Source organism: Nycticebus coucang, chromosome 4 (assembly GCF_027406575.1).
Source record: "Nycticebus coucang isolate mNycCou1 chromosome 4, mNycCou1.pri, whole genome shotgun sequence".
Classification (NCBI taxonomy): domain Eukaryota; kingdom Metazoa; phylum Chordata; class Mammalia; order Primates; family Lorisidae; genus Nycticebus; species Nycticebus coucang.
The window spans coordinates 70,004,332-70,028,710 of NC_069783.1; the positions used below are offsets into that span (position 1 = coordinate 70,004,332).

The following is a 24,379-nucleotide window of genomic DNA, read 5'->3' on the forward strand; positions in this document are numbered from 1 at the left end:
GGAATTATATCTTTGATTAGCTTTTCATCTTGGCTATTGATTTTATATCTTGATATATTACTGTGTTTTTTGATCACTTCCAGGAGTCTTGGGGTTGAGTCTTTGGGGTTCTCTAAGTGTAAGATCATATTGTTGGCAAAGAGGGAGCGTTTAACTTCCTCTGCCTCCAATTGAATGTCCTTTATTACCTTCTCTTGCCTGATTGTATTTAGCACTATGTTCAGTAGTAGTGTTGATACAGGACAACCTTGTCTTGTTCCAGTTCTGAGTTGAAAAATCTTCCCGTTTTACTCCATTCAGTATAATATTAGCTGTGGATTTGTCGTAGATGGCTTTGATTCATTTGAGAAATGTGCCAACTATGCCTATATCCTTCACAGTTCTAATTAGAAGGGATGTTAAATTTTATCGAATGCTTTTTCTGCATCTATTGAGAGGATCATATGCTCTTTGTTTTTGCTTCTATTGAGTTACATATACTCACTTGGGTATGTTAAACCAGCCTTGCATCCCTGAATCATGATATATGGTGTTTTTTGTTTGTTTGTTTGTTTGTTTGTTTGTTTTTTTAATGAGAAGCTGTAATCTATTGACTAAGATTATACTGAGGATTTTTACATCTATGTTCATTAGTGAAATTGGTCTGAAGTCCTCCTTTTTAGTTTGGTCTTTTCCTGGTTTTGATATGAAGGTGATGTTTGCTTCATAGAATGTGTTGGGAAAAATTCTTTCCTTCTTAATTTTTTTGGAATAGTTTCTGTAGTATGGGTATATGCTCTTCTTTGAAGGTGTGATAGAATTCTGGTGTGAAGCTATCTGGACCAGGGCATTTTTTTGTTGGGAGATTTTTTTTATTATTTCTTTGATCTCATTCTTGAAATTGGTCTGTCCAGGAAATCTGTTTCTTCTTGATTAAGCCTAGGGAGAGGGTGTAATTCCAAGTATTGATCCATTTCCTCCACATTGTCAAATTTCTGTGTGTAGTTTCTTGCAGTATTCAGAGATAATCTCTTTTATCTTTGTGGCATCTGTTGTTATTTCCCCTTTATTGTTTCTGATGGAAGTCACTAGAGATTTTACTTTTATGTTTCTAGTTAATTTGGCTAAAGGTTTATCTATTTTATTCATTTTTTTTAAACACTTTGTTTTGATAATTTTCTGAATATGATTTTTTTGTTTTCAATTTCATTAATCTCTAATTTAATTTTGGTCATTTTCTTCTGCTGGGTTTAGGATTAGATTGTTCTTTTTCCAATTCAATAAGTTGGTTTGTGAGTATGTTGATGCACAGACTTTCTTTGTTTCCAATGAAGGCAACTAGTGCAATAAATCTTCTCAGGATTGGTTTTGCTGTATCCCATGGGTTTGGTAACTTGTGTGTTCGTTGTTTTTATGTTTGAGGAATTTAACAATTCCCTCTTTATCTCTTCCTGAACCCAACTATCGTTCAGCATAAGGTTGTTTGTTTAATTTCCACACCCTTGTGTGGGTGTGAACATTTTGGAGTGAGTTATACCTTTATAGTCTTCTGGTCTGAGAAGTAACAAGGTATAATTTCTATTCCTTTAATTTCACTGAGGTTTGATTTGTATCCTAGGTTGTAATCTATTTTGGAGTATGTGCCATGGACTAATGAGAAAAAAGTATATTCTTTTTGGGAATTGTATGTTCTGTATATGTCTATTAATCTGATTTGTTCTAGGGTCACATTGAAGTCCTTTGTATCTTTGTTTAGTTTCTGTTTAGAAGATCTGTCCAGTTCTGTCAAAGGCGTGTTAAAGTCCCCGGCTATTACGGTGTTACCGGATATTATATTGCTCAGATCTCTCAAAGTTTGTTTCATAAACCTGGGAGCATTTAAGTTAGGTGCATAAATATTTTAAATTGAGATGTCTTCTTGTTGTATTATTCCTTTGACCTGTATGAAGTGTCCATCTTTGTTTTTCTTAGCTATAGTTGCTTTGAATCCACTTGTATCTGAAAATAAAGTTTATTCATCTTGTTATGAGAAAGTATATTGTATAGTTTTATCCTTTGTGCCATTGTGGAAGCTAAGTTTTGGCCTTTGGCTTCTAGGTGTTTACTTTGGTGGTGGTCCATTGTGGTGTTCAATGATGAGAATAGGTCTAAGTATTTCCCAAAGAACAGATCTCATGGTGAATTTCCTCAGTGTTTGTATATTCACAAAAGATTTGATTTCTCCATCCATTTTAAAGCTTAGTTTAGCAGGATACAGAATTCTGGGCTGAAAAAATTTTGTTTAAGGACATTGAAGGTGGATGACCATGCTTTTCTGGCTTGGAAGGTTTTAGTTGAAAAGTTGGTCATCCTAATGGCTCTGCCTCTGTAGGTCAGTTGGTGCTTATTCCTAGCTGCTTGTAGAATTTCCTCCTTCGTCTTGACTTTGGACAGGTTCATTACAATGTGTCTTAGGAAAGCTCTGTTAGAGTTGAGATGACCTGGGGTTTGTTAACTATCTGAAAGGAGTGTGTAAGGATCTTTTGTAAAATTTGGGAAGTTTTCATTTATGATAGTCTCCAGTAGGGCTTCCATACCTTTGGGACAGTCTTCTTCCCCATCAGGGATTCCTATTATTCGTATGTTTGAATGCTTCATGGAGTATTGTAGTTCTCTAAGCACCTGCTCTTCTTTCTCTCTCTCCTTTTCTGCCTCTGTAACTACCTAGGTTAACTCGAACACTTGATCCTCTAGCTCTGATGTTCTTTCTTCTCCATAGTCTAATCTATTTTTGATACTGTGTGCTGCGTCTTTACCTTCCCTGATTGTCTCCCTCATTTCTTAAGCTCTGCCATATCCTTGGCAGAGGATAGAGTGGCCCTAGATGAGAGATATCCTACATATCTCTCATCTGACTTGTTTCTGTCTTTCCATTTTCTCATCCATCCCCTTTATTGTCTTAATCATGTATATTTTAAATTCCCTTTCTGTCAAATCCATTAATTCTTTATAGGAGGAGTCTTCTATAAAAGCTGCTTCGTGGTCCCTTGGAAGAGTTACTCTATTTTGGTTTTACATGGTACCTGAATTTTTCTGTTGTTTCCTCCTTATGTGTGCTTTGTTCTTGTTCACTTCCTTATGCTCCTTTTTCCTTCTTTCTTCTTCCTTTGCTTCACATTTCCTTGTCTCAGAGTTGAGGTGATGAAGAGGCCTCTTGGTATGAGGCCAAAAGGAGGAAAAGGGTATAGAGTGGGCAGAGAGAAACAAAAGGACAAGAAATAGGAAAAAAAAAAAAAAAAGAAGAAGAAGAAGGAAATTCCAAAAGGAAAAAAAAGGAAGGGGAAATAACAAAAAAATTGAAGAACAGGAGAGAAGGTTAGAAAGAAGATGAGAGTAATGGAAGAAATGATATTGATCAGCACAGTACTAAGGCCACACTTATAACTCAAAGATTTTGAGGGGCTGGGCTCGTTGGGTTCCTCAAAATCAGGTGCTCCCTACCAGCTTGAGTGGAACTAGACTCTGCCTTTGCCAAAAACAGGAAGAGGAAAAAAAGAGCAAAAACAAGAACTGGAAGAAAAAATTAAGTAGGGATGGGGCGGCGCCTGTGGCTCAGTCAGTAAGGCACCGGCCCCGGCCAAACTGCAACCAAAAAATAGCCGGGCGTTATGGCAGGCGCCTGTAGTCCCTGCTACTCGGGAGGCTGAGGCAAGGGAATCACTTAAGCCCAGGAGTTGGAGGTTGCTGTGAGCTGTGTGAGGCCACGGCACTCCACCGAGGGCCATAAAGTGAGACTCTGTCTCTACAAAAAAAAAAAAAAAAAATTAAGTAGGGATGAAAACAAAATAGAAAATTCTGCAATGTGATCTTGTCAGTACTTTCTTCCTAGGGCCGAAGGTTGAAAGGTAGTCTGCTTGAGCCAGACTACTGCTATGGTCTACCTGCCAGACCACAACTGTGTCACCCCAGCTCTTAGCAAAAAAAGAAAGAAAAAAGAAACAATGGTAATAATAGACAAGGGAGACTAAAAATACCATTGTATCAAATAAAGAAGAGAGAAGGAAGTGGAATAAAGAAAGAAAAAAAAGAGGGGGAGGAGATATATTAGCTTTTCCAGAAATGATTTATGTGGGAGAGATGAAAAAGGTAGAAGAGAGAATATAGAGGAGTGAAATAGGGAGAGAGATAAATGAGGCTGAAATACTGTAACCAAAAAATATAGGAGCCCTTGCTCTTGATGAAAGTGAAAATGGAAGTTAAGAATAGAACCAACCAAACAAGTTAGCAAGAAACAGAACTCTTAAATATAATTAACAAAGAGCTATAACAACCAAAAATTAGCAACCTCAGCAAGAAATAAATGAAGGAACAAAGAATAAAAAAAAAAAATGGAACAACAGGAGAATAAAAAGGAAAAAATAGAGAATAAATACAAAAATAATTGTATATATGTACATACATATTGTATACATATGTATAATGCTCCATTATACATATATATGGAGCAAGGGTCCAACTTTAGTAGGAATATATTTGTATGTCAACATATTGCCGTGACACCAGGTGGTGCTATGGTTTTAGGGAACGGACACCACAGCTGTTAACCTCTCTAGTTCCCAGGCATAGACCTGTTTCCCAGCTTAATTGGCGGTGGTGAGTGCCTGATTATTTACTAGGTCCCACTGGGTTGGGATCTCAGTGCTCTCCAGAATCCTTCAGAAGCAGGTCTCATCGTGCCCCCAGGCAACCCGGGGGTTGCTGGAGTCCCTGAGGCTGTTCCGATTGGAGGTCTGATCCCAGCAGGTAGAAGCCTGTGTCCCTGTAGGTGGCCCATCCTCACGACCTTACCACAATGGCTGCTTCCTGGCGGCCAAGACCTTCCCAGTACAGCCGTCTCTACCTCTGCCAAGCCGGTGGTAAATCTGCTCCTACCAGCCCTCAAATCTGACTGTTGTACATTGCTTGGGTGCGCCCACTCTTCCAGGCTTTCCACCCAGTGTGCATCTTCCCCCAGAACCAAAAACTGTGAAAAGGTTTCCTCCCGTCCCAGACCTCCGTGGTGAAGCCGGTAGCTCCCACCAGAACGAAAACTGGCTGGATGTGTCAGATTCTGCCGCTCAGATTCATGCACTGTATCCAGCATCTTCTCACCTCCCTGCGTTCCCACCCCACAGCTCCAGGCAAGGTCTGCATACTAAGCCTGGCTTTCTCCCATTCCTAGAAGGAGGAACTTAATAGGAGAATTCAGCTGAATGATCTTTCTGGTTCACCTTCTTGGATCTTGTTTTTTCTTTAGAGGTTTTTAAAAAGTTGTTCAGTTGTCTGAAATCTTTCTTCAGCCACTTTCAATATACTTATCTAGTTCACTTTTATGCATTTGTTTTTCTACTTTTTTTTTTTTTTTTAGACAGAACCTTAAGCTGTTGCCCTGGGTAGAGTGCTGTGGCATCACAGCTCACAGCAACCTCCAACTCCTGGGCTCAAGCGATTCCCCTGTCTCCACCTCCCAAGTAGCTGGGACTACAGGTGCCTGCCACAACACCCAGCTATTTTTGGGTTGCAGCCATCACTGTTGTTTGGTGTGCTGGGCTGGATTCGAACCTGCCAGCTCGGGTGTATGTGGCTGGTGCCTTAGCCGCTTGAGCCACAGGCACCAAGCCTGTTTTTCTTTTATACTTATGCATAAGGAACAAGTTAGCTAATAAAGGTTTTTTATATAGATTTCCTTTTTTATCATAGAGTTTTCTTCTCTAACAGTCTTATTTTCTGAATGGGAGACCTGCTTGTAACCACTGTGATTGGAGTTTATTGACTGTCATCTTTAATTTTAGCTATCCATTATAAAGTAAACTTCCCACCAGATACCCCAGTACAGGAAGCCTTTATTCTGAGATTTCAACACCTATACCAGAAATCCTCTCCAGGCACGTTATTCAATTTCTTTAAGTACTATTCTCAATTTTTAGTCTGATAGACTCTTTCTAGAAAGATAATTTCATCCTAGAGAATACACGATTCTATAGAAAGGCCTCCTTCTAGTATGTATAAACTCTCACAAGCAGGTTTTTGCCTTTTTTTTTTTTTTTTGCTGGTGTGTCTTAAGTACAGTGCTTAGTACATAGGCACTGATTTTTAACTTCTTCCTTTTTGAGTTCCAGAACATTGCTTTGGGGTGGGAGGTCAGGTAAGTATGTAAAAGGATTGTTACTAAATTTTGTCCAATATTTTTAGGTGTTTTGAATAAAATCTTTTTAAGTCAGCTGGCCTCCTCTGAATACAAGTCGTTTCAAATTCTACAAGGAAGATACTAATATTTTAGGTTTATTGCTTTCATTCTTAGCAAAAGGATGGTATTTCTAGGCTTTTATAGTTAAGTGTTTCTTATTTATATCAACAGTAAGGAAACTTACTTATCCTCATTAATTGCTGTATGTTGATTATTCTGTGTAACCTAATTTAGGGGGTCCTTCATAAAAAAAAATAAATTTAGGACCTGATAGCTGTGTACACAGTTGAAACTAGGTGTTCTTACATATTTTTAGGTACATTCTTTTTACTTTAAAAGAGCTTAGATTTTTAACTAAAAACGTTGCATTGATCGGTTAAGTATTTTAAATCAAATAGAATAACCTCTAATAAATGTTGATTACATTACAGATGCAAACTGAAAAAGACCCAGAACTAGGAAAAGAAAGGTATGTTGCTTTAAATTTACCAACATTTTTATGTACTGTTTAGTTACTGAATTTTATTTCTATATTTTCTAGTAATTTGTTCATGTGTAGGAAAGTTTCTGTTTTATATGTTTATTTTGTGTATATGTGAGCTTGTGGTTTTCCTTTTGGGTTGTGTTTGCCATAGGAATTCTGTTTTGTTGAGGTTTTTTTCTGTTTCATTAAGGTATTTACTGAATATTTGGAAAAATTGCATATAAGTGCACAGTTTGAATTAAATATGCAAATATGACTTCAGAAAAATTTTTGCTGAAACTCTTGAAAAACTCAACTCTGATCAATATTCTTTTAGAGTTTTCTATTCCAAAATAATAAAACATACTAGTAAACTTTACCGTAAACACAAAAAAAATTCTTTCCAATGTGTATTTTGATCCTTTTTTTTTTTTTTAGAACAACTGAGATAGAAAGAAGGGATATTTGTCAACTAAAATTGTGTACACTGTTCTGTATTATCAGAAGATGAAAACTTTATTTTTAGTCTGCACAAACCTAGTGACTCACAACCTTGTTTTAACCAACATAGAGTACATCTCTCCTTAGTAACTTTCCCATTCTGATAGATAACCCTCTTCTTTACCACCTGTCCTGCCAATTAATAATCTGCTTTCAGTGCACTTCATTGTGAATCACTGTTCAAAATACTTTTGTGTACTAATTTATCCACATTTGTTAGTCCATGTTACAAGAGCATATTGCTAATATATGGAAGTTTGAAAGTGTTTAAATATGGAAAGTTATATTTTATTTGATGTACTCATTTTAAGATGGCTGAAGAACAGACTGTCTATGGATTTTCTTAGTACTTCTATAAATCAGACTTTTTTAGATGATAAAGATGATTTTGAGTACATTTCAAATATACTGACAACTTAAAGCAATAGATTTGCTACAGTGGAACCTCCATAGTTGACTACCTCCCTATATTTGACTACCTAAGTTGGCCTAATTTTCATAGACTGGACATGTACCACATGTATGTCTCAGTATAGTAGGCCTAGTACCTTATGTTGACCAGTTTGTTACAGTCCCTTGGGTGGTCAACTTCCAGAGGTTCCACTGTATATGTGTTAGCACAGACTTTAAAGTCATGTGTTTTTATATCAATTATATTTACATGCCTAAGAAATAGTACCACCAGCAATGTTTGCTATTCAAGCCCACAAAAGGCTTAGTAAACCACAATGCCACAAGTAGCAGTATAAACCCACAGTTGGACCAGATTAACTCTGCTGGGTAAGTAAATCAACTCTTCTGAAAACTCTGTTAAGAGTTTTCTTTAGGTCTACAACAAAAGCTGTTATCCGCAGCAATAGCATTTGTCAGATCAAATATGTTTCTTAATGAATTTATAGAGAGTTATTCAACCTTATAAAATATGATGTTTTTAATTCTAGCACTAAGAACTTCTAAATTCCTTTTTTACATTCATTGTTTTCTGACGAGTGACATTAGAGGAAAAGATATAGAATATAGCCAAAATGCTTCACATTTCTTTTAGGGTAAACTGATTCTGAGAAAATACTATTTGTTGTTGTTTTCTAGAGACAGGGTCTTACTGTATTGCCCAGGATGGCCTTGAACTCCTGGGCTCAACGCGTCCTCCTGCTTCAGCCTTCAGAGTAGCTAGGATAACAGACTAATGCTACCTTTCCCTCCCCTTTTTTGTTTGTTTTTTAACTAAGCACTGGCAGTTACTAATTCATCATAAATAAGCTTCTTTATATTATATTCTATAAAGAATTTTAGTTTATAATTACTATAAACTATTTAAATAGATTATTCTTATTTAGAGGAAATCTCATGAAGATACATCTCTGATTTAATAATCCATATTACGCCTGTATACATTCCCTTCACATGTAAACAAGGTTTGTTTATCATGTGATTAAGGTACCAAATAAGGATGCTAGAAGGATGCTAGATGAAATTTTCCTAATTCCTTGATATTGGAAGTACCCACTGGGCCTCTAAAATAAACACTAATCTTTAGTACTGTGAAGTCCCAGGTTAAGTTTCTTAAGATGATTGTCTTGTGGTGTTAACCTGTGTTCTCATGCCCAGCTTTTATCATACACCTTTTCTAAGGGTTGGGAAATTTCTATTATTAAAGATAATGTTGGGAGTTGGGGGAAGGGGTGTGGAAAAGCAGATATCTGTATCCCGAATACCTTACTAGAAGCCTTTTTTAAAATGCTGTTTCTCAGAATATGGCTATATTTTCATTTGATCATTAAAAAAGATCTAATAATGTCATTTATTTGATATTCTCACACTGTCTCTTCAAGCTAACTTGATCAGTTTCACCATATTAGCCACGAAGCAGATATTAATTTTTGGTGAACGATTTCTATGAAAAAAGCACTATAATTTTTAAAAACTGGCACACAAGGACAAATTTGTAATTAAACCATTTTTCTGAGTAGGTCTGTATTCTCTGTTTCAAGTGTGGAACTGCATAGTGATTGGTTTTATATAAATGATAATAACTTTTACTTTTGAGAAACTTTAAAAATGGTAAAGGAGTAAGTCTTACTATATCCTTGAGGCAGGGATCAAGATCTCCATTATTATTCTTCTAGGCCCATAGATGTTTGTTTTATAGAGCCCTAATTTTATAAAGCCTTTTAAGCCCATATTCAATACAGTAATGAGACAGAAATTTGAATTTATTCTTCATTATTAGAAACAAGTTTTGTCATTTAAAAACAAAAGCTTAACGTTTTGAAAAACAATACTCACATAACTGCTGTAACTTTGAATGTAATTACTTTTTTCGTTGTTAATGTTTGTGTTTAACCACAAATTTTTATTGTAAATTCTAAGAATTTGGAATACTTAAAATCAGCCATTGGTATTTTGAATATAAAGTATGTAAATTATTTAAAATAAAAACCTTTCTAGCATATGCAGGGTAGCTCTTGCAACTAATAGAATACATGTTGATTATGGTCTATGGTTATTGGCTATTGAACCTAAAATAAATTCCTCAAACCTATTGCCTTGACAACTTTTGTCAAGAGGTTCTCTTAAGTTTTTCTCCTTTGGAAGCTCAAACTTACTATTCACTTCTGAAATGTGAACATCTCAGGACACAGATAAACATCGTTTTGCATTGTCAACTAAAGGGCACATGGTCGTGCTTTGGGAATCATGTCAAAGATGGCTTAGTCTCTCCTTCCTTAAAAATTAGGAAAAAAAGAGTCAGCTCTTCATAAGAGGTATTGACATTCTGAGTTACTCTCTGGTGTCTTTCTTCCACTTGTTGCTTCTAATGTAATTGTCTGAATATACTTGTGAAGCTTTGATTTGTATTGGTAGCATGCTGGATATGGTTTTCAGAAGCTAAGATTTTCCTTATTCTTCACAATAACCTCTGGTCTATGTAATAGTAATGTAAAAATACTTTATTTTTTGTGTGCCTCAGAATCACAAACTTTTTATTTACTTTGGATTTGGGAAGACCATGATAAGATCAGTGACATAAACTTGGCCAAGCATCTCTCTCCTCCATTTCTTCTGAAAATTGTTACTTTAAAAAATGATACTGGAATTTTATAATATCCTCTATAATCAGAAAGGTTTCTTTTTTACATATTGTTCCTTATAATATAGCCAAAGGTGTATGTTTATAAGACTATGTGTTCATGTTAAGGTGATGTTGTCAGTTTCGCTACTAACTCTAAATCTCTAATAAAGTATATAAAGAATACTTTTCAAAGAAAGTTTTAAGTATTAATTAATAAAAATATAGTGTGGGGGAAATTAAAAACAAATATGTTTCCACATCTCAAAAAAATTAAAAGTAGTATGGTGAAGTGTGATCTTTTCTTCCTACCACTATATATTTCTGTTATTTTTAGCTAAGGTTCACTTATAAAATTTTAATGCATGTACATAGGTCCCTATGAAAGTTTTGAGACAGGCTATATTATGCTGCATGATTTCACTTCCAAGAAACACAGATGGTAATGTCATTTCTGATTCACTCTGTACAAGTTTCACCTTGCTCACTTTTGTTTGCTCCCTAAATGAGGGCTTCATTTGTTTCTGTCTGCATAGATATTGTTTTTGATTTTTTGTAGTTCAGAACTTTTGTAATGACCCACATATCATTAGTTTCATTGCAGAACTGTGTATATGTGTAATGTTTTATTATTTCAGCCCGTATTGTTGGGCATAGGACCTGATAATAACTTGAGGTGTCTCAAATTCACATCTGGTCTTCTGATGTCAGGTATAAACTTGACACAGGAGGGACAAAATTGGTTCTAACTCAGGTATAAACTTGACAGAGGAGGGACAAAATTGGTTCTAACTCACATGAGTAAAAGGAGCAAATCAGTGGTCTTAGTTCTGCCCATGTTTTTTTGAGTTAGACAGAAATCATCAGTGAGATGGAGGATCTCTTTTAATATTTTATATTGTCTACATATTTGCATCAAAACGTCTTGACCATTTAAATACCAATAGGCTGGATTTCTCAGTGCTTAATTACTAATGCATCAGGAAGTCTTAACAATTGGCATCAACAGGATTATTTATAATGGTTGAATTCTCATCATAGTTTGATTTTTGTTTGTGTTTTTGTTTGTGTTCTTTTTGTTTGTTTTTAAATACTTCAGCCCTGACTTGAAAAACAGTCCAGTTGATGAAAGTGAGGTGCAAACAGCAGCTGATAATCCCTCTGTTAAACCTAATGAGGTTGAAGAAGAAACTACTCCCTACATGCAAACAGAAACTTTGATACATCAGGAAGAGCCTTGTGAGGAAGAACCTCAAAAAGCAATGTCTGACACTGACTTTGCTATTGAAACATTGGAAGTTGAAACTCCGAGAAAGGAGGTCAAAGTAGAAATTCCTTTTGTAGCATCCACTCCAACCAGTATTGAATTATTCACTGAAAATATAGACGAGTCTACTTTAAATGAGCAGGTATATACCAATGACTTTGAGAAGGAAGAGGTAGAAATTATTAACCCTGAAACAGAGTTATCACCATCTGACAGTGCATTTATAGAAGAAAGGAACAGCACAAGAATTCTAGAAGAATCTCCATCTGAAGCAGAAGATTTCTTTTCTGGAATTACACAGTCTATCATAGAGGCTGTCACAGAAGTGGACAAACATGAAACTGTTTCAGAGATACTGCCATCTGCTTGTGTTGTGACCTTAGGACCAGGAATTTCCACTGGTGATGAAAAGACATTGGGCAAAAAGGTTATTTCTGAAAAAGGGAACATGAATGAAAATGAAGAGACTGAATTTCATACTAAGGAAGCCAGAATGGATCTACAAATAGAAACAGAGAAGGCTGAAAAGAATGAAGGTAGAATGGTTGCAGGAAAGTTGGAAAATATTATAGCAGCAATGAAAGAAAAGCCTGCAGAAAATGCTGGGATCAAGGTGTACCCAAATAAAGGAGTGGGTCAAGCTAATAGAACTGATGAAACTAGTAAAACTAGAATGCAGGCTGTATCAAATGTATCTAGCAGTAAATCAAGCATCAAGGCTGCTATGGTCTCTTCTTTTAAGGCAAAACCTACAGCTTCGAAAACTGAAACTCAGAAAAGTTTTCTGAAATCTGTGCTCAAAGATCAAGTAAATGCTGAAAAGAAAGTTTCAGCCAAGGAATTTGGTCCACTTAAGCCTACAAGTGCTGGGTCAGACTTGGCAGAAAGCAGCAATAAATTCAAACCTACTCAGAGCAGTGTTACCAGAGGAGGCAGTGGAAGGATCCCAGCCCTGCAAGGCAAGGATTCTAAACTGGATTACAGGGACATAACAAAACAATCTCAGGAAACAGAGGCTAGACCTTCTTCCACCATGAAACGGGATGACAGCAACAATAAGGTGAGGAGGGTAGGAAGAATGGTTCAGTGTGTCTTTGAAGTGATTAGTTCTGCTGCTGTAGCAGTGGAGTAGGAGATGTAATTCTGTTTCATACTTTCATCTTCTCACTTCACCCCACCCAAGCTGCAATTTCCCTTTCTTAAACGATTCCATTGATTTAAGTCAGTAGACATTTAGAATATTAAGCTCAAGTTCATAATTATTAACAGGTTTGAAAAGCACTGTTTGGATAGAATTTGGTCAGAAATATAACTGGTTTTTTAAAAAGTCTACAGTAAATCTCCTAAGGTGATTTACCACTCTGCTGCTGAACAGGAAACTGTTTCCTCTTTTAAATTGAAGCTTCCTTTATCAGATCACTGATTGCCCAACTTAGACATCGAGGGGAAAAAAGATCAGTAAAACTGGACCTAACTAAAACTTGTACAGATGATGCCTATATTGGGAAATGATTGTGGACTTAGTTTTGTGCATTTGCTAAATATTTGCATACTCTATATTTAGGTAATGTTTTCTGTTTAAGTCTCCTTTTTAGAACATTAATAACATATTTGTAAATTTTGTTTTTCTGTATTTCTTATTTAATATTTCAGACTTTGGCTGGGCAAAACACTAAGAATTCTAAAAGCACCACTGGTAGAAGTTCCAAAGCTAAAGAGGTAAAAAATAATCCACTAACATTAACCCTTCTTTTCTGTCCCTCTATATATAGTATAGTTCATCTATCTTATAATAGTTAATAGGAATGTTTTGAGAATGAGGTATAGAGCAAAGGATAGGAATAAGGTAGGTTTTTTTTTTTTTTTTTTTTTTTTTGACCCTACCACTATCTTCCTTTTTGACCTTCAGCTAGCCCAAATAGTTTCTGTTCTTGGTGCAGGGCAAAAAGTTACACAAAGAGAGAAAGGAATTAACGTGAGAAAATACCTCCAATCTCATATTAACAGGAAGAGGTTAATGATACACACAAAAAAATCATATATATATATATATATGTGAGACTGGCACTCGATCTGGAGTTGTCTCACTTCCAAACAGGTTAATTTTTTGGCTCTAATTTAACCTATGTAGTCCCTGAGCTTCACTTTCTGGGTACTGAATTCTATTGCCATATCATCTTGTATTTTATATTTGATCATTTGGTATTTTAGGTTTTTACCATTCATAGAATTTTTTTCAGTTCTTCATTTTTCTTACCTGGTAGAGGATGACTTTGGCCCTATTTTGTTGGACCAAGGAGAAATGTTATAGTATAAAGCAGAAGTAAGGATTACGATTAAATCTATTTGCTTAAGATGTTATTTTTTTCAAGTACAGTTATATTGTGTTCAATCTTAGTAATAATTTTTCTTTTATTTATTTATTTATTTATTTTTTTATTTTTTATTTTTTTTTGTGTGTGTGTGTGGTTTTTGGCTGGGGCTAGGTTTGAACCCACCACCTCCGGCATATGGGACCGGCGCCCTACTCCTTGAGCCACAGGCGCCGCCCCTAGTAATAATTTTTCATACAATTTTCTCAAAATGTAAATGTATCTTAGCATTGTATATCTTAAAATATACTGTATATAATCAATTTATGTATAACATGGCACACTAATTCTTTATGTTTGACAAATGCTTTAAATGTGATGTACATTATTTAAAGCAGCGGTTCTCAACCTGTGGGTCATGACCCCTGGGTAGCAATGAAAATACATCCTGCATATCAGATATTTACATTACGATTCATAACAGTAGCAAAATTACAGTTATGAAGTAACAACAAAAATAATTTTATGGTTGGAGGTCACCACAACATGAGGAACTGTAATAAAGGGTCACAGCCTTATGAGGCATTAGGAAGGTTGAGAACCACTGATTTAAAGACTTGTCATTAAGAAATAATTGTAATCTTAACTCAAATTAAGTAAAAGTGGAGTTAGATTTACACTGTTAGGATTTACTTTTGACATTTACTTTGTGAATTATAGCTAATTCATTGGTGGGTCTTTTTTAAAAAATAACTAATTTTAGCCTTTGCACTGAAATTCTCACAAATTATGTGCATGCACATGTACTGTGACTGTTCGGAACCTAGCCAGTGGTCAGTATCTGTTTATAGTTCTGTGATTTTTAATTTTTTAACAGGAGCCATTATTTCCATTTAATTTGGATGAATTTGTTACTGTGGATGAGGTCATAGAAGAAGCGAATCCTTCCCAAGCCAAACAGAATCCACTAAAGGGGAAAAGAAAAGAAGCTCTCAAAAATATTCCTTCCTCTGAATTGAACTTAAAGAAGAAGAAGGGGAAAACTTCTGCCTCTTGTGGTGTGGAGGGAGAATTATCTTTTGTAACATTAGATGAGATTGGGGAAGAGGAAGATGGAACTGCACATCTAGCACAAGCTCTAGTCACTGTGGATGAAGTAATCGATGAAGAAGAGCTGAATATGGAAGAAATAGTAAAAAATTCAAATTCACTTTTTACATTAGATGAATTAATTGACCAGGATGATTGCATTTCCCATAGTGAACCTAAAGATGTTACTGTTCTGTCAGTGGCTGAAGAACAAGATCTTCTTAAACAGGAACGCCTGGTAACTGTGGATGAAATTGGGGAAGTAGAAGAGCTGCCTTTAAATGAGTCAGCAGACATAACTTTTACTACTTTAAATACTAAAGGAGATGAAGGAAATACTGTAAGGGATTCCGTTGGGTTCATTTCTTCTCAGTTGCCTGAAGACCCTTCTACTTTAGTTACTGTAGATGAAATACAGGATGACAGCAGTGATTTGCATTTAGTTACTTTAGATGAAGTAACTGAAGAGGATGAAGACTCTCTGGCTGATTTTAACAACCTTAAAGAAGAGCTTAATTTTGTTACTGTTGATGAAATTGGAGAGGAAGAAGATGGAGACAATGATTTAAAAGTTGAATTAGCACAGAGCAAAAATGACCATCCCACAGATACCAAGGGGGATAGAAAGAAGAGAATTGTGGACACAAAGAAGACAAAACTTGAAGCCTTGTCCCAAGTGGGTCCTATAAATGAGAATGTTATGGAAGAAGATCTGAAAACTATGATTGAAAGACACTTCACAGGTAGATACTTAAAAATGGTATTTTTTTATGTTTTATGAGGGGATTACATTTAAGATTAATTTAGAAATACATGTTGCTCCATTCCAGTAGTTTCCCCCTGTATTGAGATTAGAAGCCAACAAATAGTTGTAGACAGTAATAGTAATATATTTTCCAAAGAAATGCGAATACTTTTCACAAATTTTTTAGTTACAGAGCAGAGCTTGCTGTAAGTTATTACACTTCAAGGAAGGATGACAAAACCAGAAATACTAGAGTAGCAAAATTAAAATTCAATGAAAATGATGTATTTATACTATGGGGAAAAGACAGCCTTTAATGAGCAGAAGGATGTTTACCCCTGACTGCCACCCAGTTCTTGCTTGGACTTAGAATTCAGAACAATTCATAAAGAAGGATGTTTACCCCTGACTGCCTCCCAGCTCTTGCTTGGACTTAGAATTCAGAACAATACTCTTTGTAGTTTTTGGCCGGGGCTGGTTTGAACCCACAACCTCCAGCATACAGAGCCCGTGCCCTACTCCTCTGAGCCGCAAGCGCCGCCCTCAGAACAATAATACTCTTTTACTTTAGTATTTTGATGGCATAGAATAGTAAGGCAACCCATTTTTAGGACTTGAAGAAAATAAAAATAATTTCCATTAAGAAAATCGTGAATGATTTAGCCCAACTAAGAATAAAATATTAAGATAGTTCTATAGACTTATGTACTGGGAAAAGAAGGTAGGAAGCTATTCGAAAAGCAATAAATGAAAACATAAAAGGAAAATGTTTACACTAAACGGAATATGTTAAATAGAATTGTTTTATATGAGAAATAGGCTTTCCTTTCCAAATTTGAGTATTGTTTGCAAAAAAGTTAAGACATTGAAATTGTTATTCAGACAGTCAATTATGTTTAAAGCAATTTAAATTATTAATATTAGAACAATAAATTAGACTTTCTTTTTAAAGCTAAAACACCAACCAAGCGAGTTAGAATTGGGGAAGCACCACCATCAGAAAAAGCTGTCATGATAGAACCAGCAGAAGATGAAGAGGCCTTCCAAATGAGTGAAGGTAAAGTAGGATTGTTGGAGTGGGGAGGAGAGTTACACAACATGAGGTGAAAATTGAAATTTCAAAGATTTGTCACCAGAGAAGTAGAAAAGTAGTGAAATACAGCAAGGGTAGAAAAAGGTAAACTTAACAATTATTAGATCTGTATAAGATTTTCATCTTCAATTCAAATTTGTGGAACTAATCCTCAAAATGTTACTCTGTTCTGTAGCATTTGTGGGCCAGATTCTTTGTTTTGTGAATCCTTTTACACTGCTAGTGAATAAATAATAACAAAATGTTTTTGTTTTTTTTAAGAGACAGAGTCTCACTTTATTGCCCTCTGTAGAATACTGTGGCATCACAGCTCACAGCAACCTCCAACTCCTGAGCTTAGACAATTCTCTTGCCTCAGACTCCTGAGTAGCTGGGTCTACAGGCGCCCGCCACACCTGGCTATTTTTTTGTTGCAGTTCAGCTGGGCCAAGTTTCAACACCCCAACCTCGGTATATGGGGCCAGTGCCCTATCCGCTGAGCTACAGGCACCGCCCAATATCAAAATGTCTTAATAGCATTAATAAATTAAGTTGAAACAAATAAGGAGGTGTCTAGTGAGGGAGGATACTTTAGTCACTCAATAAATACTTATCATTGTGTCCATTAGACTGGACACTGTCTACAATAGAATGTTAAAAAGGCAAGAACGAAAGAAAGCACATAACCTGTATTTCCCAGTCTCGAGGAGTTTGGTTATTCATAGAGGTAAAGCAAAATATCAGCTTACTAATGTGACTTAAACATACTGTTAGAGTATCCCTTTTACCATTTTCTCTGCAACACCCTTCTTGCCCTCTTGCTCTCCTGTCCTGTCTTATCTAAGGAAAGGCTATCAACGGTGATTCAATCCAAGTTCATTGAATCTGATCTCGCTGCTGCTCCCAGTGTATTAGAGGTTTCCTTCCTTTAGTGTTGTTTCCTTCTAATCAGGTGGGCCCGTTTCTTCTTCTACATCACCTAGCCCATTTCTCATTGTATAATCTTATTTTCATTAATATTTATTAGAACAAATGTAGGATTTCTCCTGCCAACTTGTATTTTACCTACATTGGCTCCTTACGTGTAAATTACAGCTAAATCTTTCCCATTTTGGGGGAGAGGAGGGACCATAACCTTAAAAATCTCTCCATTTCCTATCTTTTCTCTCTCTCTCTCCTTTTTTTTTTTTTTTTTTTAAAGAGTAAAGCATCTAGAAAGAACCACCTACTTTTACTGTCTCATTTCTCTTTGGACCGGATGTATTTTGGCTTTGTTCTCTGTTGTCTTCCTAAAATTGATGATGAACCTCATTGGGTTGTTCTCAAATCTGCTATGTTCAAGTGTTTTTCTTCTAGATCATTTGTTGCTGTTGGTTATGAACTTTTTCTTTTTCTTTTTCTTTTTTTTTTTTTTTTTGAGACAGAGCCTCAAAAGCTGTCGCCCTCGGTAGAGTGCCATGGCGTCACAACTCACAGCAATCTCCAACTCCTGGGCTTAAGCGATTCTCTTGCCTCAGCATCCGAAGTAGCTGGGACTACAGGCACCTGCCACAAGGCCTGGGTATTTTTTGGTTGTAGCTGTCATTGTTGTTTGGCAGGCCTGGGTTGGATTCGAACCCGCCAGCTCTGGTGTATGTGGCTGGTGCCTTAGCCACTTGAGCTACAGGCGCTGAGCCATGAACTCTTTCTTGAAGTTCTTTCCTGTGGTCAAGTGGGTGTTTTTCCTTTCTTGTCAGTTTTTTGCCATAACCAATTCTAGTTACCAACCTATAGTTAGTATAATAATGTAATAGCTCTTCACATGATTTCATGACTTTCTTTCCCCTCCAGATTTCTATTATGATAGAACAACTTGAGCACCAGTTTGCCAAGATCTAATCTCCACTGGATAATATGGAAAGCATAATTTATTTACTGCTTATGTTAAGAGTATATTTTCGGTTAGGTACCTGTGGCTCAAGCGGCTAAGGCGCCAGCCACATACACCTGAGCTGGCGGGTTCGAATTCAGCTCCGGCCTGCCAAATAACAATGACGGCTGCAACCAAAAAATAGCCAGGCATTGTGGCGAGCACCTGTGGTCTCAGCTACTTGGGAGGCGGAGGCAAGAGAATTGCTCGAACCCAGGAGTTGGAGGTTGCTATGAGCTGTGATGCCACGGCACTCTACCCAGGGAGACAGTTTGAGGCTCTGTCTCAAAAAAAAAAAAAGTGTATTTCCATTAATGGATGATGTGTTTGACAAAAGGACCTAGCTTTAAAAAAGGTCCTTTTTAAAGGACCACACAATTTTAAACTTAAATTATTTGTTTTAATCTATTTTAATTATTATATAATTTATATGCATTAAGATAAATGTGCCTTTGCAATGGCAGAAGCAGATAGGTCTGAAAAAGTTAATTTTGGGGGTGTGGTGGCTCATGCTATAACCCTAGCACTTGTAAGGCCAAGGTGGAAGGATTGCTTGAGGCTAAGAGTTGGAGACTAGCCTGAGCAAGAGTGAGACCCCATCATTACAAAACAATAGAAAAAATAAGCCTGATGTGGTAGCACACACCTGTAGTCCCCGCTACTTTGGAGGCTGAGGCAGAAGGTTTGCTTGAGCCCAGGAGTTTGAGGTCACAGTGAGGTATGATGATGCCGCTGTAATCTAGCCCAGGAGACAGAATGAGTCTCTGTCTCCAGAAAAGAAATAAAAAATTCATTACTATAGTGACAAGAGAAACTATTACAGGAAGGGACTGGAGGCAAGGAAACCAGGCTATTTTAACCGTCAAGTTAAGAGAGTGAGCCTTTTTTTTTTAAATAGACTCTAGTACTTGATGACCAGTAAAATGTGAGGAAGAATGAGTAATGCTTTTAAAATTCCTAGTTATCCTTTAGATTTGGTAAAGAGTAGCCCAGTTGTATGGAGAGAGCACTGAACTTGAAGTCAGAAGTCTTGGTTTTAATCTGTGACAGTAGCTGTGCAGCCTCGGGTGTATCAGCTTATTAACCTCTTCTGTATTTGCTTTATTTGTCTGTGAAGAAATAGTGATGATATTGATTTGACATATCTGTCTCACATGAGATAAAAGCTAAATGAATGATACATGTGTAAAAGGGATTTATCAGGTATTATATAACAGTAAGGTATTTCAGCTACTGAAGATTACTGAATTGCTTAGAACCAGTTTCCAGAGTGACTCTTTCTTATCTTTCATTTTTCTGGGGTTTAACATTTGTAATTTTACTTGTGATTCTAAGGGTGTTAGGCTGTCAGTTAAGCTCAATTTGCTAAGTTGGCAGGGTATCAGTACAGAGCCCTAGAATTATTCTCTGCTGCTTTCCTTTTCTGTTAATCCCTATTCTCCTCAACTAAGCACCTTGCATATACAAGTTATCTTGCCTACAGAACTTGAACTTCTTAAATTACCCCTTTAATTCTTTCTGGAACATTGTATAAATACATATTGTATAACAATCTATAACAATAACAGAAGACAAATACAAGTCATGTTGACCACCTCCTATAGTTGCAGAAGTCAAATATGACTTGAGTATTATAAATTCAGTACAGTTCTTTCCTTTTTTAAAATGCATATACATTTTTGGGAACTTATGTATATATTATATACTGTAACATGTTATATTTTATATATAACATGTTTATATAAATATATTTTATATTTAAATATATATATTTATATATATATTATAAATGCATAATATATACTATATATTAATATATTATGCAAAAAATATAAATAAATTTTTCTGTTAGCTTTAGCCCCTTAGTCCTAGATCCATTTATTAAGTCTGAACAGGCATGGCACCTATAGCTCAAGTGGCTAAGGCGCCAGCCACGAACACCAGAGCTGGCCGGTTCGAATCCAGCCTGGGCTTGCCAAACGGCAATGACAACTATAACCAAAAAATAGCCAGGCGTTGTGGCGGGTGCCTGTAGTCCCAGCTACTTGGGAGGCCGAGGCAAGAGAATCACTTAAGCCCAGGAGCTGGAGGTTGCTGTGAGCTGTGATGCCATGACACTCTACCCAGGGTGACAGCTTGAGGCTTTGTCTCAAAAACAAGAAGTCTGAACAGATTCACTCTTTTTTTTGAGACAGACTTTTAACTGTGCCACCCTTGGTAGAGTGCTATGGCGTCACAGCTCACAGCAACCTCAAACTCTTGGGCTTAAACAGTTCTCTTGCCTCAGCCTGCCAATTATTTTGTCGTTGTTGTAGTTGTCGTTGTTTTATTTAGCAGGTGCTGGCCCACTTTGAACCTGTGTGTGTATGGCTGGCACCCTGACCACTGAGTATGAGCGCCAAGCTTACTCACATATTGTTTACATCACAGAATCTGGGAGATTGTTGTATGAAGAGTAGTTAGAGGGAATTAACCCAAGAAGGTTTTCTTTGATCTTTTAAGTTAGTTGTTAAAGGTAAGCTATATGAAGTCTGTGAATTTTTTTTGAACAGCTTTTTTTCCCTTGAAAAATTTAATGATTTTAGTTGATGAAGAATCTGGATTAAAGGATTCAGAACCGGAACGAAAGCGCAAGAAAATTGAAGACTCTTCTTTAGGCAAGTCAGTGGCATCTGATGTCCCTGAAGGTAAAGTAAAAATGACATTTTTTTCCCCTATCCAGATGAAATAAAAATTCAGCCACCCATATAAATATTATATAAACTCATATAAATATTACATGATTTATTACTTATGTTCGTATAAATATTGTGTTATTTATATGAATAATTGGGTCATCTTGCTTAGATTGTCATTTTAGAGTAGAAATTAGCAAGTATTACACATTAGCATTTCTTTTTTTTTTTTTTTTTTGTAGAGACAGAGTCTCACTTTATCGCCCTCGGTAGAGTGCTGTGGCCTCACACAGCTCAAAGCAACCTCCAACTCCTGGGCTTAAGGATTCTCTTGCCTCAGCCTCCCAAGTAGCTGGGACTACAGGCGCCCGCCACAACGCCCGGCTATTTTTTGGTTGCAGTTTGGCCGGGCCGGGTTTGAACCCACCACCCTCGGTATATGGGGCCGGCGCCTTACCGACTGAGCTACAGGCGCCGCCCACACATTAGCATTTCTAAAGGCAATTTACTAGGCTGTTTTTACCTGACAAGGATATTTTTATTATACTCTTATAGTCTGGGATATATCTTCTCTTTTATTCTTTATGCCTTGTCAGTTCTTGCCAAAATGGTAAAGAGAAAACTTAGAATTGACCAGGCAGGCTTGGCACCTGTAAATTAAGCAGTTAAGCTGCCAGCCACATACACCAGAGCTCGGGGGTTCGAATTCAGCCTGGGCCTGCCAAACAACAATGACAGCTACAACCAAAAATGTCCGGGTGTTGTGGTGGGTGCCTGTAGTCCCATCTACTTGGGAGGCTGAGGCAAGAGAATCGCTTGAGCCCAGGAGTTGTAGGTTGCTGTGAGTTGTGATGCCACGGCACTCTACCCAGGGCAACAGCTTGAGCTGTGTCTAAAAAAAAAAGAGAGAGAGAGAAAAGAATTGGCTAGGCAGAAACTCCATTTAAGCAGAACATAGTAAAAAACATAACTAGTTGATTTTGTTCATGGTGAGCTTGAGGGAGTCCCTATTTGTTTAGCCAGCATATTCTTTAGACAGTTACCCATGCTTTTGCCTCTTCTCCCTGTTTTTGTTTGTTTGTTTGTTTTAAGAGACAGAGTCTCACTTTATTGCCCTCGGTAGAGTGCCGTGGCCTCACACAGCTCACAGCAACCTCCAACTCTTTGGCTTAAGTGATTCTCTTGCCTCAGCCTCCCTAGTAGCTGGGACTACAGGCACCCACCACAACTCCTGGCTATTTTTTTGTTATAGTTTGGCCGGGGCCGGTTTTCAACCCACTCCCCTCGGTATATGGGGCCAGCACCCAACCCACTGATCCAACAGGCACTGCCTCTCTTCTCCCTATTTGAATGGGGAATTCCTAAGAGGTTTATTTCAGAATTCTTAGCCAGTAACTTGCTGTTCGGGGGGATTATTAAATGGTTCTTTCTTATCTGAAGTTTCTTATTCAACTTGCAGTATACCAGTGCAGTGGCATTTCTGGCCTTCCCTGGAGGGCGCTGGCCCCATATACTGAGGGTGGCAGGTTCAAACCTGACCCCGGCCAAACTGCAACAAAAAATAGCTGGGCATTGTGGCAAGCACCTATGGTCCCAGCTACTCGGGTGGCTGAGGCAAGAGAATCGCCTAAGCCCAGGAGTTGGAGGTTGCTGTGATCTGTGTCGCACTCTACCGAAGGCGATAAAGTGAGACTCGGTCTCTTAAAAAAATAAATAAAAAACAAAGACCTGCATTTGGTGATTTAAGTTATTGTTTATCCCTAAATATAGCAATATACATTGTGCTTAGTATGTTTGTTATGTTTAGATTAATTGATTAACACAACTATAGATAAATTATTGTTAATTTTCCTCCTGTCTTGTCCTATAGATTTAGATTTTCTTGTACCGAAGGCTGGATTCTTCTGTCCAATTTGTTCCCTTTTCTACTCAGGTGAAAAAGCAATGACAAATCACTGTAAGAGTACACGTCATAAGCAAAATACAGAGGTAATTTTTTAAATTCTTAATTCATACAATCTTTAGGTGCTGTTACTGTTTTAGATTCAAACTATTTGAGTATCTACTCAAGCACAATTTTTTTTCCCTTGGGAAAACTTTTGAATGTTTATGCCAGTTTATTCCTCTTAAGTCCATAATCCCATTTTCTCTTTTACTGTACCTTGCCAGTAATTTCTAGTCCTTATTCTTTTTCCTTTAATAGAAATATTTGCCAGATCAGCTTCTGCAGATCACTGGTCTCATATGACATTCCATTATTAAAGTGTGAGAAACTGCTTATTCTTATGCCCTCATACAAAATCTTACACACATTAGCATATAAAAGTTTGGTCAGAAGGAATCCTGCTTAACATTATGTAATCTCTTTCTCCGACTGATTTAATCATATAACCGTTTCGTTTAATTGAGCACATCTTTACGAAGTTCTTTTGTAGAGATCATCATTAGCCATAGCTAAAGCAGTGGTTCTGATACCTCCTAAATGTTTGAGAGTTGTTTTATACATCCTTTCTGTTTAATTTGTGGTACAAACACCCATCTAACGTTTATTGAGCTTGTATGTACTAAAAGCTTATTTAATCCCCTTGTAAACTTTAGGAGGTAGAAGCTATCACTTCCAATTTTAAAGATGAAGAAATAGACTTAAAGAAGTTACATATCTAAACCACAAAGCTAGTTAGTGACAGACCTAGGATTTGAGCCCAGGTCTGTTTTTTCTTAGGCCAGTGCTCTTATACATTGTGCTACATTACCTGTACTCTTAACTTAGTTTTCATGTCTCTTCTCTATTTAAAATCTTCTAGCAGCTTTATATTGCCCTTACTATTGTGGATCTGTAAAACCCTGCATAATCCGATTCTTTACTGCTTCTCTGAAATCAGTTTTTATTGCTTTTCTGGCTGTCATGTGTTTCTTATACATGAGAGGTGCCTTGCTCCCTTTGCATCTTTATATTGCAGTTCCTTTGCCTCCCAAACCTACTTGTATGGCCATTTCCTCGCTTTTTGGTGTCAATATCAGCATCTACCCAAAAAGGTCTTTGGTTAAAAGACCTAGCTGACATAGAATACCCCCGCCAAAAGTTCTACCTC

The 24,379-nt window shown here is 36.9% G+C and overlaps 1 protein-coding gene across 3 annotated transcripts in view; it reads left to right on the forward strand.

The window, feature by feature from the left end:
- Positions 1–24,379, forward strand: part of ZNF638 (zinc finger protein 638) — a 163,088-nt gene that overhangs the window by 138,274 nt on the left and 435 nt on the right. For all 3 annotated transcript variants that reach the window (XM_053586928.1, XM_053586929.1, XM_053586930.1), the window contains 7 exons: positions 6,616–6,653; positions 11,318–12,545; positions 13,139–13,204; positions 14,675–15,629; positions 16,584–16,688; positions 21,198–21,299; positions 23,158–23,276. In XM_053586928.1, the coding sequence (XP_053442903.1) occupies positions 6,616–6,653; positions 11,318–12,545; positions 13,139–13,204; positions 14,675–15,629; positions 16,584–16,688; positions 21,198–21,299; positions 23,158–23,276 (2,613 nt within the window). The remainder of the gene's footprint in view (positions 1–6,615; positions 6,654–11,317; positions 12,546–13,138; positions 13,205–14,674; positions 15,630–16,583; positions 16,689–21,197; positions 21,300–23,157; positions 23,277–24,379) is intronic.